The sequence below is a fragment of the Dermochelys coriacea genome, chromosome 1 (genome assembly GCF_009764565.3).
Source record: "Dermochelys coriacea isolate rDerCor1 chromosome 1, rDerCor1.pri.v4, whole genome shotgun sequence".
In the NCBI taxonomy this organism is placed as follows: Eukaryota; Metazoa; Chordata; order Testudines; family Dermochelyidae; genus Dermochelys; species Dermochelys coriacea.
Window position 1 is genome coordinate 14,795,514 of NC_050068.2, and position 12,857 is coordinate 14,808,370.

The 12,857-nt window shown below is 44.2% G+C and overlaps 1 protein-coding gene across 5 annotated transcripts in view; it reads right to left on the reverse strand.

Annotated features, from left to right (window-relative positions):
- PAK1 (p21 (RAC1) activated kinase 1) overlaps window positions 1-12,857 on the reverse strand; it is a 111,087-nt gene that overhangs the window by 13,390 nt on the left and 84,840 nt on the right. For all 5 annotated transcript variants that reach the window (XM_043504074.1, XM_043504071.1, XM_038409032.2 and 2 more), the window contains 2 exons: window positions 9,787-9,899; window positions 42-159 (listed from right to left, as the gene is read on the reverse strand). In XM_043504074.1, the coding sequence (XP_043360009.1) occupies window positions 42-159; window positions 9,787-9,899 (231 nt within the window). The remainder of the gene's footprint in view (window positions 1-41; window positions 160-9,786; window positions 9,900-12,857) is intronic.

Sequence of the window (12,857 nt, forward strand, 5' to 3'; positions counted from 1 at the left end):
CATGCTAAGAACTCATTCTGACAAGCAGAGCATAATCTTACCTCTCGACACACAGCTGCTATTTGTCCTTCATCCATGCAGGTCTCTGTTACAACATCCGTCAGGGAGCCGCCTGCCAAATACTCCATAACTACCCACAGTTCATCTCCTACAAGGTAACTATAAAGGGCCAAAAAAAAAAAAAAAAACCACACAACAGACGGTAGTTGTATTTCTTTAGCCAAAAAAGCTCTGAGTAAAGCTATTTTTAAAATGTAGTGGGTCTCTAGGCATCTGTGCCTCATTGTAAAGTCCAAAATGCCTGGAGAGTCAGTGTGGAGTGATGGAAACAGCTTACAAGCATGGCTGAGAGCACTTTTTTGTTCAGAATATCACCAGGTTGAATCATCACTAGGATTCACAGTCTGTTATCATCCAACTTTAAGTTCTTAGCCATTTTTATTTTATGCATTACACCTGTGTGGTGTACAGCGATAGTAATGCATGTATCTATGCCATGCCAAGAGTCCCAGACCATTGTTATATGAGAGGTAATTCAACTAATCACTACCCTTACTTTGCAGCTAATTAACATGCAACAATTTCATTGGCTGTCTGAGGGAAACTACACAGATGATGGATTAGCTGGCCAAATCGCCACACCTCTGTACCTAACTGCCACCACACAAACCCACACAACTCTCCCAGCACAACACAACCACCCATACACCACCACAACGAGCACGTGCAATAAACCCCAAAATGCGCACACACACTGCTTAACCGCAGCACACTCCTCATTCATCACTTTTGTACAAATCAACAAATATTCTAGCACAGTCTCTCCTGGAGATACAAATCAACACAACCACCCACACGACATAACCAGCATACACATGGAATTTGCTGTCTGTTATATCCAGTTATTAAGTTCTCAGCCATTTTAATCCTTTTATTTTATTTTTGACATATGTGACTATGAATTAACCCTGTGACAGCATGAGCTTTCAGCTATTAGTTAACAGACAGTTAATTTAGCAGTGCTAGAGATTTAAGTTACTCAGATAATATTTGTGGTACTCCAATGATTTATTACTTGTTGTACCAGCCCCGAAGAGCTTCGATCTTCGTTTAAGACAAGAGAGAACATGTAGATGAAATAAAAGGTGTGGGAGGGGAAAGGGAGGATGGGGAAATAGTAATATGCTCCTATTTTGTCATGGATCATCTGTGTGCACACTGTAAGTAGAGTAATTTTTTAGAAAATATCATACTTCCTTAAAGTCTGATCATTAATTTTTTCATTGCACCTATGACACTTAAGGATCTCAAAGCAATTTGAGAATGACAGTATCCTGCAAGGTATGCAAGCATTATCACCATTTTACACAGAAGGAAAATGAAGGCACAGAGGTTAAACAGATTTTCCCCAAACAACATCACAGAGTAGCAAAGCCAAGCTTACAGACCAGGCTTCTGGCTCCTAGTTCTGTGGTTTAATCACAAGATCATCCTTGGGCCAGATTCTCACCTGCATCAAGATCTGCTTGGTGCAGGGGCAAAGGGCATGTCTGCTGGGGAGCTGATTATGGCTGCCTGATTCTCAAATTGCCCTGGCCCAGGCGTTAAATTAGAGCTACCTAAAGGATGATATGCCAGCTGTGAATCTAGTACAGCAGGGCTCTGTCCTGACCCTTTACTGGCATGTCCACAGCAGGATGGGACAGGGTCTGGTAAGGAGATGGCTGCATATGACCTGGTTCTGTTGGCCAGTTCACAATTTCCCTCTTCCAGGTGGTGGTGAAATCCTAGTTCCTTTAAGGAGTACATGTGCTCTTGAGATTATAAACAAGACATTGGGACAGCAGACAGAAAAACAAGAACTCAAATCAGATTAAGAGCTGCTGTTGACATTGTGCACTAGCATTGATTAAAGGACGAGTCAGTCTGTTCAGATGATCAATCCTACTGCATCTTTAAGGCCAGAGGAAAATGTAATAGACAGTCTCAAAGTAATGAATAATTCTCCAAGTTGTCAAAGGTAGAAAGCAAGGTGAGTGTCTCATTCAGCAATTAGCTAAAATCTTTCAAATAGGAGAATCAAGAAATTGTAATGCATATTCTGGCTTTAAAATAGATAGTAATGATTCTGAGGCAACACAGGACTGCTTCGGGATGTGGGCTTTTGCTCCAAAGTAACACAGACCATTTACACTTGCACTAAAGGAGACTGTTTAGTTAAATGAGGACAGGTACAGTCTAGTGGTCTGAGCACGTGACTAGGAGCCAAGGAGAAGAGAATCACAGCTCAACAATGTCTCTCTGCGTAGTACTGGGCAAATCCCTTGAGAATCCTGCAGGAGTGTACACAGGGCCCAGGAACATTCACCGACTGGCCTGCATTTCCCTGCATGTGCAGAGAACACAGTCTCCAGACACCAGACATCCTTGGGGAAAGGAAGCGGTGGTGCAATGCCCCCTTTGCTGCTCTATTTGGAGTCTCTTCCCCAACAGTACAGATTCCATAGGAACTGGGCTATGATTGGTTCTGCTGCCTGTGCAATAACTCCCTCTTGAAAGGGACTATAGGGTTGGAACCGTACAAATTTCTTTACGAATATTCCGGCTGACCCTATGAAACTGGGTTATCCTCCTCCTAATGGACCCCCAAAGCTATTGTATCCCAAATTCCCCCCCACCCACTTTTAAGGTTTTGTGTCTTACCCATCATCATCATCTTTCCAGCCAAGTACAATTAGACATGGGTGCCTTGCAGATTCCATCAGTACTTTTAATTGGTCAGTGGCAGTTTCCTTCCCTGCCATTAGTGTTTTCTGCAGCTTAACTCAGCTTGCCCAATGGGCAAGAAATTGGGAGATCACATGTCCCGCATGACCATACACAGAGCAACCCAATGAGCACCAGCTGGAAGCTGAAAGTAATTCTGAGCAGCAGACAGCGCAAGCCAAGAAGCACGCTGGGAATCTGAAGCTAGGCAATCAGCAGCCGTATGTGCATGCCAGAGCCTGGGCACCTAAATAACTGAGAGATCTTACACAACCTGCAAGGATGCAGAATTAATTCAAGCTTCCTGCCAGCTCCAGCTGAGTAAATGTGATTTGAGGAAGCAGGCTGGTGCCACCTCCAGGCTCGTTTTGATCTTTAACCAAAGCAGAGGCCAGTATTAGTCACTGAATTGTTTATTGCAGATATGTTTCAAATGCTTTTTTTTTTTCCCCTGGCAGTTTCTGAGACAGGAAAGGGGTCTGTGATTACAGATACAGAGCCAAGTTTTGTTCCCTCCCACTGACCTGCTGTATGACCTTAGGCACATCACTTGGGGTCAGATTCTGCTACCCTGACTCATACTATGTAGTCCTACTGAAATGGGGCTCCTTATGTAACGAGATATTACTCAGCGTGAGTCCGAGTGGGAGGATCAGGCCCAGATCCTCTCTGTACCTCTATCTCCCCAGTTAAAGAATAGTGATATGTGTTTCTCAGGCTTACAGTTTACAAGGTACTTTGAGATTTTTCTATAGAAGACAACATATAAACACCAACCATCACTATTTTCAGAGTAGCAGCCGTGTTAGTCTATTCGCAAAAAGAAAAGGAGTACTTGTGGCACCTCAGAGACTAACAAATTTATTAGAGCATAAGCTTTCGTGAGCTACAGCTCACTTCATCGGATGCATCCGATGAAGTGAGCTGTAGCTCACGAAAGCTTATGCTCTAATAAATTTGTTAGTCTCTAAGGTGCCACAAGTACTCCTTTTCTTTTTGCGAACCATCACTATAAACCTGCTCTTGTGAAAAATCCTGTAGAATTCAGTAGAAAATGACAGCCCTTCTACAGGGTTTTTGGACAATCACATAGTATTTGTTATAAAGTTATATTCCTACTATAGAGCACTATTGATTTTTTAAAATCTTATAGAGAAATTAGCATTAGCTATTAAATTTGTAGAGGTGCACAGTACAGTATTCATTCCTGGGTAGCCCTATGATTCTACTCCTATTCAATTGCATAGGGCTTTTCCATATAGGTGACTACAACTGAACGTTTATATTTCTGTGGGGCTGGCTGGTTGGTTTTGTTGTGTTTGTTTGTTTTTAAAGGAGATTTCTCTCAAAAGTTGAGAAACAAAAAGCCTCTATGTTTACCTCACTGGGGCTCTGCGTTGGTACAGGGGTCTGTCATAAATATAAAGGGAAGGGTAAACACCTTTAAAATCCCTCCTGGTCAGAGGAAAAGCCCTTGCACCTGTAAAGGGTTAAGAAGCTAGGATAACCTCGCTGGCACCTGACCAAAATGACCAATGAGGAGACAAGATAATTTCAAAGCTGGATGGGGGGGAGAAACAAAGGGTCTGGGTCTGTCTGTGTGATGCTTTTGCCGGGGACAGAACAGGAATGGAGTCTTAGAACTTAGTAAGTAATCTAGCTAGATATGCGTTAGATTATGATTTCTTTAAATGGTTGAGAAAATAAGCTGTGCTGAATAGAATGGATATTCCTGTCTTTGTGTCTTTTTGTAACTTAAGGTTTTGCCTAGAGGGATTCTCTATGTTTTGAATCTGATTACCCTGTAAGGTATTTACCATCCTGATTTTACAGAGGTGATTCTTTTTACCTTTTCTTCTATTAAAATTCTTCTTGTAAGAAACAATGTTTTTTTCATTGTTCTTAAGATCCAAGGGTTTGGGTCTGTGGTCGCCTATGCAAATTGGTGAGGATTTTTATCAAACCTTCCCCAGAAAGGGGGGTGCAAGGTTTTGGTGAGGATTTTGGGGGGAAAGACGTTTCCAAACTACTCTTTCCCAATAATAAACCTGATTAGACGTTTGGTGGTGGCAGCGAAAGTCCAAGGGCAAAAGGTAAAATAGTTTGTACCTTGGGGAAGTTTTAACCTAAGCTGGTAAAAGTAAGTTTAGGAGGTTTTCATGCAGGTCCCCACATCTGTACCCTAGAGTTCAGAGTGGGGAAGGAACCTTGACAGGGTCCATCCATATGCAAAGCACTAGAGGATTGGGATTCAAAGTAAAAAATACAGTGCACTTGCATAGTATTTTTATACAGCACCTAGCACAATGAGGACCCAATCTGGAACCTCTAGGCACTCCTGTAATAAAATACATTTCAGATGCAGTTCCTAGTGGTGTACAAAAGTGGATAAAGCATGATTAGCCCCATTTTACAGTCAGAGAAATTGGGGCAATAGAAAGGCCTATGATTTGGTTTTCACACAGCTGTTGGAAGCCTATACATCCATAAGGGGCTTAGATCCCTCTGTCCCCAGTCCAATTGCCTAATTGCAAGGGTATCCTTCCCCGTGCTGCCTTTTGTAATAATAGATTTGCTAAAGCAAATTTGGGTTCCAATCGGAAATGCATTCAGTGTCCAAGAAAGGACAGGAAATAGAACAGGCCTGATTCACCACGACATTACTCCCTTTTCACTCACCAGCAGAACCCCAGGTTTACACTGGTGCTAAACTGAAGTACCGCAGTAGACCTAATCTCCACATAGCATTCCCCTATCCTGTAAGAATTACAGAACTATTTGGGAGCTGCTTTGCATATTGCCTACAGCAGTAGAATGATCAGTTCTTTCAAGATGTCTTTTGAAAGAAGGGCGATGACAAAAGCGGCAGCTTATGTACTGAAGGCATTTAAACAAGACAACAGGGCATGTAATTACCTTATAGCCCAGATTTTCTTAACGGAGAAGGCAAGTGCAATACATGTAGTGTTGCAAGCTTCTCTACTTAGATAATAAATGCCTCTTTTAAGCAACCTTATTGTCAAAGGAAGTTGTCACACTGCACTCCATCAACCAAGTTAAATTCACAGCATTTAATCTTGTGTTCTTTTCAACACTCTACACAGATGGGAAGAGACATTTAAAAGACAAACCAAAAAAGAGAACAGTCAAGAACTAACTCCCAGAAGTCACATTACAAGTCACTGATGGGCAAATATTTATAAATGTTCTCCATTCAATAGTGGGACAGTTCAGTCCTCTGCAGGGTTTGAATTAACAGATCTGTTTTAATTGTGAGAGGGCTGGTGGCAGGATGCAGGGGTCTGGATCCCCTTCTCCTGCCTCAGTTCAACTGGATTCAGAATCCCATACGGATGTGCTACAAAGCTCACTCCTCTCCCAAGTTTTCGTGGAATCATGGGGAGAACTGTACAAACGGGCTATGGTGGGTGGTGTGACTGAAGGTTCTGGTGAACGTGTTGGTGGTTGGGAAGGATTCTCAGGACTTATTTGAATAAAATTAGTGTGTGATTTAGAGGATTATTGTATGCGATGTGCTGAGAGAAGCAGATACAACAGAACCTCAGAGTTAGAAACACCAGAGTTACAAACTGACAGGTCAACCATACACCTCATTTGGAACTGGAAGTATGCAATCAGGCAGCAGCAGAGACCAGGGAAAAAAAGCCAATACAGCATAGTACAGTGTTGAACAAACTACTAAAAAAAATAAAAGGAAAGTTTTAAAAAAAAAATTTGACAAGGTAAAGAAACTATTTCTTTGCTTGTTTCATTTAAATTAAGATGGTTAAAAGCAACATTTTTCTTCTGCTTAGTAACTTTCCAAGGCTGAATTAAGTCAATGTTCAATTGTAAACTTTTGAAAGAACCACCATAACGTTTTGTTCAGAGTCACAAACATTTCAGAGTTATGAACAACTTCCATTTCCAAGGTGTTTGGGAAAAATCTGAAGGTAATATAACCCTCCAGTGCCTTTGCAATGTCCCTTCTCCATCTCATCATACCCTTGGTTTTATTCATAACAATTTACATTTATATAGCTGCACCTGTCATCCCTAAAGGTACTAAAATGCTTTACAAGTTTGCAGTATATACAGCCCCACTGAACTGCAGTTCACAATGCAAAAGTGTGAGCAGCAGCATTTTTGGGTAAAGAAGGGCAGACACCTTAAGAAGAGGTCTTGGGGACTTTAATATCTGTGCTGAGCAGATGCGTATTCTGTTACATAGTCTAATCTGAGAGATCCAGAGACAAAGTTCATGGCTATTTACCTACAGTGCTTTTGAAGAGCTGGAGTAAGTCAAGATTTAAGTGTGTGGCCCAGAGCCAAGGGGCTGTATTCAGGGCCCTGAATGCTCTGCAGCAACCTGGGCCTTAATTCTGTGGCAGCTCCATTGAAGTTAAATATAGAGAACTTTAATTAAGTATGAAAATGGCTAATGCAACCAATACATAGTGCTCCAGATTACTTAATTTGATACTAAATTCAAGTCACTGTATGCAGTCCCCACAGTTTTGGACATGCCACAAATGTTTGTTCTGACAGCTCATAATTACATCCTAATAGTTACTCGGGGAGGTTAGAGGTTCTGGCAGCTGGGAAGGAGACAAGTGAAGTTTTTGGCAATTGGGAAGGTAGTTTGGAATTAGAGTAAAAGCCTTTTAACTGGATGTTCCTTCTAAAATGGTCAACAATAAAACAATTGACAATGCTGATGTTTCTGCCGTCGTCGTTAGGTTTCAGCGTGAACCCCTGTTGGGCTGAAAGGGGCAGTTCACGGCTCTCATAGAGGTGTTTCAAACTGTCTACAGCAGTGGTCACCAACCTGTTGATTGCGATCGACTGGTCGATCCTGGACACTCTCCTAATCGATCATGATCTCAGGCCACAGCAGCCCCAAGCCACTCCCAGAAGCAGCCAGCATGGACCTGCGGGGGGAGGGGTCTCTGCACGCTGCTCTTGCCTGCAAGCACCGCCCCTGCAGCTCCCATTGGCTGGGAACGGGGAGCTGTGGCCAATGGGAGTTACAGGGGCGGTGCTTGCAGGCAAGAGCAGCACACAGAGCCATGTGCACCCCCCCAAGGGTAGCAGAGGCATGTTGGCCCCTTCCAGGAGCAGCATGGCCACGTAGTGCACTACTGGCTGTCAGTGTGGGGGGGTGGCCAGGCTCGTGATGGGGAGGAGGTGCCAATGTGCCTGAGTGGGGCCGGGACAGGCAGGGAGCCTGCCTAAGACCACTGCGCCAATGACCGGGAGCCACCAGAGGTAAGTGCTGCCTGGCGGGAGCCTGCACTCCAACCCCCAGCTCTGAGCCGCCTCCCAGAGCCAGCACCCCATACATCCTCCTGCACTCTAAATCCCCTCCTGAGCCCCCTCCCAGAGCCAGCACCCCATGCCTCCTCCTGCATCCCAACCCCCGTCCTAGACCTGACCCCCCTCCCACAGCCAGCACCCCATAAGCCCTCCCTTCACCCCAACCCCCTGCCCCAGCCCTGATCCCCCTCCCAGAGCCAGCACCCCATACCTCCTCCTGCACCCCAACACTCTGCAAAGCCCAGAACCCCCTCCTGCAACCAAACTCCCTCCCAGAGTTTGCACCCTTCACCTCCTGCTGAACCCCACCCCCTACCCCAGGCTCAGCCCTGAGCTCTCTCCCGCACTGCGAACCCCTCAGCCCCAGCCCAGAGCCTGCACCCCCTGCTGAACCCCAAGCCCCTGCCCAAGCCTAGTGAAAGTGAGTGAGGGTGCGGAAGAGCAAGCGACATAGAGTGGGGGATGGAGTAAGGGGGTGGGGCTTCGGGGAAGTGGCGGGGTAGATCCTGGGTTGCCCTTAAATTCAAAAAGTGATTTTGGGCCTAAAAAGGATGAAGACCACTGGTCTACGGACTAGGGGAAACATCTCCGCATTGATATACACACTGGGCACATATACATGGCGATTTTCATGGTCATGAGGACTAGAAGCATTTTTTTTTTTTTTTTTTAAAGGTGAAAGCTTAATTTCTGTGTGGAAAGGTGGCTGTGTATCAGAACACACAGTGCAGCCAGAATGTTGTGCCCCAGGGCTTGTCTACACACAGTTTTCTACAGATTTAACAATATTGGCTTAGAAATACATACAGCTAAATCAGTACCAAAAGTACTCGCGGACAAGCTGTAAGGCACAGCCTGCATGAGAGGTGGTGCTGGGGCACAACAGCCCAGTGGGAGCTCCAGGGCATGTCTGAAGCGGCCAGTGCCTCCAGGGGTCTAACAGGAAAGCAGCAGCTGATGTGCTCTTCCAAAGGGCTCAGCATGTGCTGCCAACTCCAGGAGAGCCAGCTCTGTGAAGGAAAGAGTCCTGCTCCCTTTGGAGAGGTCACTGCCACCTTGGGCAATAGCTCTGCTCAGCCCTGGGGCTCCCTGAACAGAAGGGCTTTGATTGTATCCAGCCCCAGAGAAGGGCTGCGTAGGATGGGGAGAAAGGCTCCTTGCACCCACTTGCACTCCATTATTCATACCTAGATTGTGCCCAGCCCTGGGTATGTTTTCTGTTCAGTAGCTAAACTATTATATCTTTACTCAGGAAGGAACAGTCATCTTAAGAAACTGCTAAAGGACAGTGTTCCCTGGGATCCTGGCAGGCTTACTTCTCTGCAAGCTGGATGTCAGCACCAGTGCAAGAGGAAAGAAAATGTACATATCATGGCTTAGTTTCCATTTCTCCTTGGGTGGCCAGAAGAAAATTGCTTTCAGTGTCTAAAATGCAGCAAAGGAGAGGGATACAACTTGGAATCCTGACTGTATAGCACTAAAGCCTTCCATGCCAGCATTTTTACAGTGAATTGAGTGCCAGCAAAGGCTGTTTGATGCAGACACCTGCCCACTAAGAACTGGACCAAGAGCACCAAACTCATGGCACATAGTAACACTGTATAGTAACTATCACCCTGGGTTGGATTCAAACAGGATCACCCCGAGGTAGGTGAAAGGGCTGCCAGTGGCTATACACAGCCCATCTTTTAAATCAGAGCATACCTGTCCAAGTAGTTGACAATGTTGGGGTTTTTGTTTTCCCTCATTACAAGGATTTCATTAATTATAAGTTCTTTCTTGGGCTGCTGTTGCAAATTCATCTGTTTGATTGCAACCTAAGAGTAGGAGAGAAAAAAATATGTAAAGCATTCATATATTAACATCCCTAGAAATCTGCCAGTTGCTAGTCTCTGCTACTTAAGTCCAATTTTCAAATAAAGTTTAACACCACTTTATTATTATTATCTCAGGGTACTCAGCTGTTTTGTAACAGTGTAAGTACTTTCATCCAGTCCACTTCCAGTAGCATTCAGCGTTGCAAGCAAAAAAAATAGAGAGAGGCAAGTATTTTCTTACTAGAAGTCTGCATCATAGCTGGACAGACTTGCTCCTTGCAGTACTCTCGGCAAAATAACCAATAGCTCCTTACTACAATATGGACTGATTTCTCTAAAAAGCTCATTCTTTAAGGAATCCAGCTCTCTTTATTTTGGATCAGCATCTTCTTTCAAATGCAAGTGAGGCTCCAAGAAATTTGTGGGACAAATTCATTTAGCTTAAGTGCAGTTTTCCAAGGTACTAATTTCATCCGATGAAGTGAGCTGTAGCTCACGAAAGCTTATGCTCAAATAAATTTGTTAGTCTCTAAGGTGCCACAAGTACTCCTTTTCTAATTTCACTCTGTTATAGCTAGAGCTACAACGGTGAGCAGCAGTGTTCAGATCCAAAGTTTGGTGGTGTTTAGAACTGAGAGTCTGGTTCAGGCCCATCTCTAGCCAAAACTTGGGGCATGGGGTGGACTCTTATTATAGTCTCTTGGTCTGTATCTTTCTGCAGTGCATCACTGCACATACTCAAATCTGTGTGTGTGTATAAACAGACAGAATGGACAGAGGTCTCATGCAATGTGCTCTTCGCCATTATATCCAAATAGTCACAATACCAGTTTACAAAGGCCAATTCAGGCACTCTTACTCACAGTATAGTCATTTAACTGTTAAATCAATGGGACTGCTCAGTATGAATAAGCTGGCAGAATCAGTTTGACTGTATTAACGTCCTGTTGGTTTTTTGTATAATATTTAGACCAGGGATCTCAAACTTGAATCACCATGAGGACTAATACATTGGCCTGAGGGCAGCATCACTTATATCCCCCCCTGCCCCTGCTGCCTCTGGCCCCGCCGCCACTCCACCCCTTTCATGAGGCCCCACCCCTTCCCTGCCCCCATTCCAACCCCTTCCCCAAAGTCCCTGCCCCAACTTCACCCCCTTCCTGCCCCTATTCCAACCCTTCCCCAAATCCCCACCCGTGCCCCGCCTCTTCTCTGCCTCCTTCCCTGAGCGCATGACTCCCTGCTCCTCCCCCCGCCTCCTGGAAAGTGCTAAATGCTGCCAAACAGCTGTTTGGTGGCAGGAAGCACCTGGAGGTCGACAGAGGAGCAGGGACACGGCACGCTGAGGGGAGGGAGAGCGGGAGGGAGGGGAGCTTGACAGCCCGCAGGAAATAACTCCGGAGGGGTGGGGGGCCCGCGCAGGGAACTTGGTGGTCCCAAGAAATAACCCCGCAGGTCACGTGTTTGAGATCCCTAATTTAGGCAAAGATAAAGTGAAGGAAATGTAGTTACGTCTTTATGGCGAAGAGCTATTTGCAGAAAAGGCAGCATTTCTAATGGATGGGAGCCAGCAAGGAAAATGCCGGTATAGATAGGTACAATCAGCACTTAGATATTATGGTGATAGATGCTACAGGAAACCCTGACACAGGTGAGAATAGAGAGAACGTGCTGCTTGTCAACAGTTTGACAGCAAAACATTCAGAGGTAACATTTGTTCCCTTAGGACAGGAGGAATGAAAAACAGAGGGTATCTGCTCCAGACCTCACAGAGCTGGAAGACAAGAAATCCCTAGACCAGGGGAATTTTAACCATCCATATATCAGTTAGATAACAAACAGCCTAACAGTCAAAGAGATTCCTTTTACAAACAGGACAATTTTATGACACATGGAATAAAGAACACAGCCAGAGGAGAAGCCATCTTGGATCTAAAGAAGAACTGGTGAGAACCTAGGAGCACAGGAATTGCCAGACTGGATCAGAACAGTGGCCCAACTAACTAACCCCTATTTTGTTTGACTGCCCCCGCACTCCCCTGGGAAAGTTTCTTTCTAATCCATTAGTCAGAGTGTGGCTTATGCACTGAAGCATCCATCCCTTCCAAAATTCTGGTTTCATCTTTTATTTTTAATTCATACACTAGTAACTCTGGATGTTCATTATCCATATAGTTGTAGAGTCTTTTTATAATCCTACTAAGTTCTTAGCCTGTTATATATTGTGACAAGCAGTTGCACAGGTTATATGCATTGTATAAATAAAATATTTCCTTTTATTATTTTTAAATGTGCTGCCATTCAATGTCAATGAACTTCAGAATAATAGGAAAGATTGATACCGGTGTCCAAAAATGACGAACTCGGTGTAGCAAGGAATGGGTTAACTGAATACAAGAGTTAAGGATTTCAGGAATGTAAAGTCTAGGGCCTGAACATGCTCTCACCATGTTGAGAACCAGGAATTACTGGAAGTCATTTAAGTCCATGGGTTACGCAGTTGTGTATAATGGGTTTGAGTATCAGTATGGAACTCAGCAAAGGGATCCTAAGAAGCAACATACAGGGACAATAAACTTTCATACTACTTTTCCAAAGGAATTGTAAGAAACAAGCAGCAGCCAACATGGTTCCCCTTTTCAAAAATGTGAAGTCAAACTTTTATTAGTGCTTTGTCGTCTCCCCCCTTTTCAGTCCCTAATACAGTGTCAGCAAAAAAGCAGATAGTTGCAAGACTACTGCTATTTAATTGTTGGCTTTGTATAATTGCAAAATCGACCCATATTTCAAGTACCAATAATACTACAAACTTTCCTGTTTATCTCAACACTAGCTTTAGTATTATTAGAATGAACATTATTCTGTCGTTACAAAATTCTTATTTGTCTAATAGACATGTAATATATAGGACCTTATTTTCTGAGGTGCTGTGAACCCATCGTCATTAGTTTCTGGTAC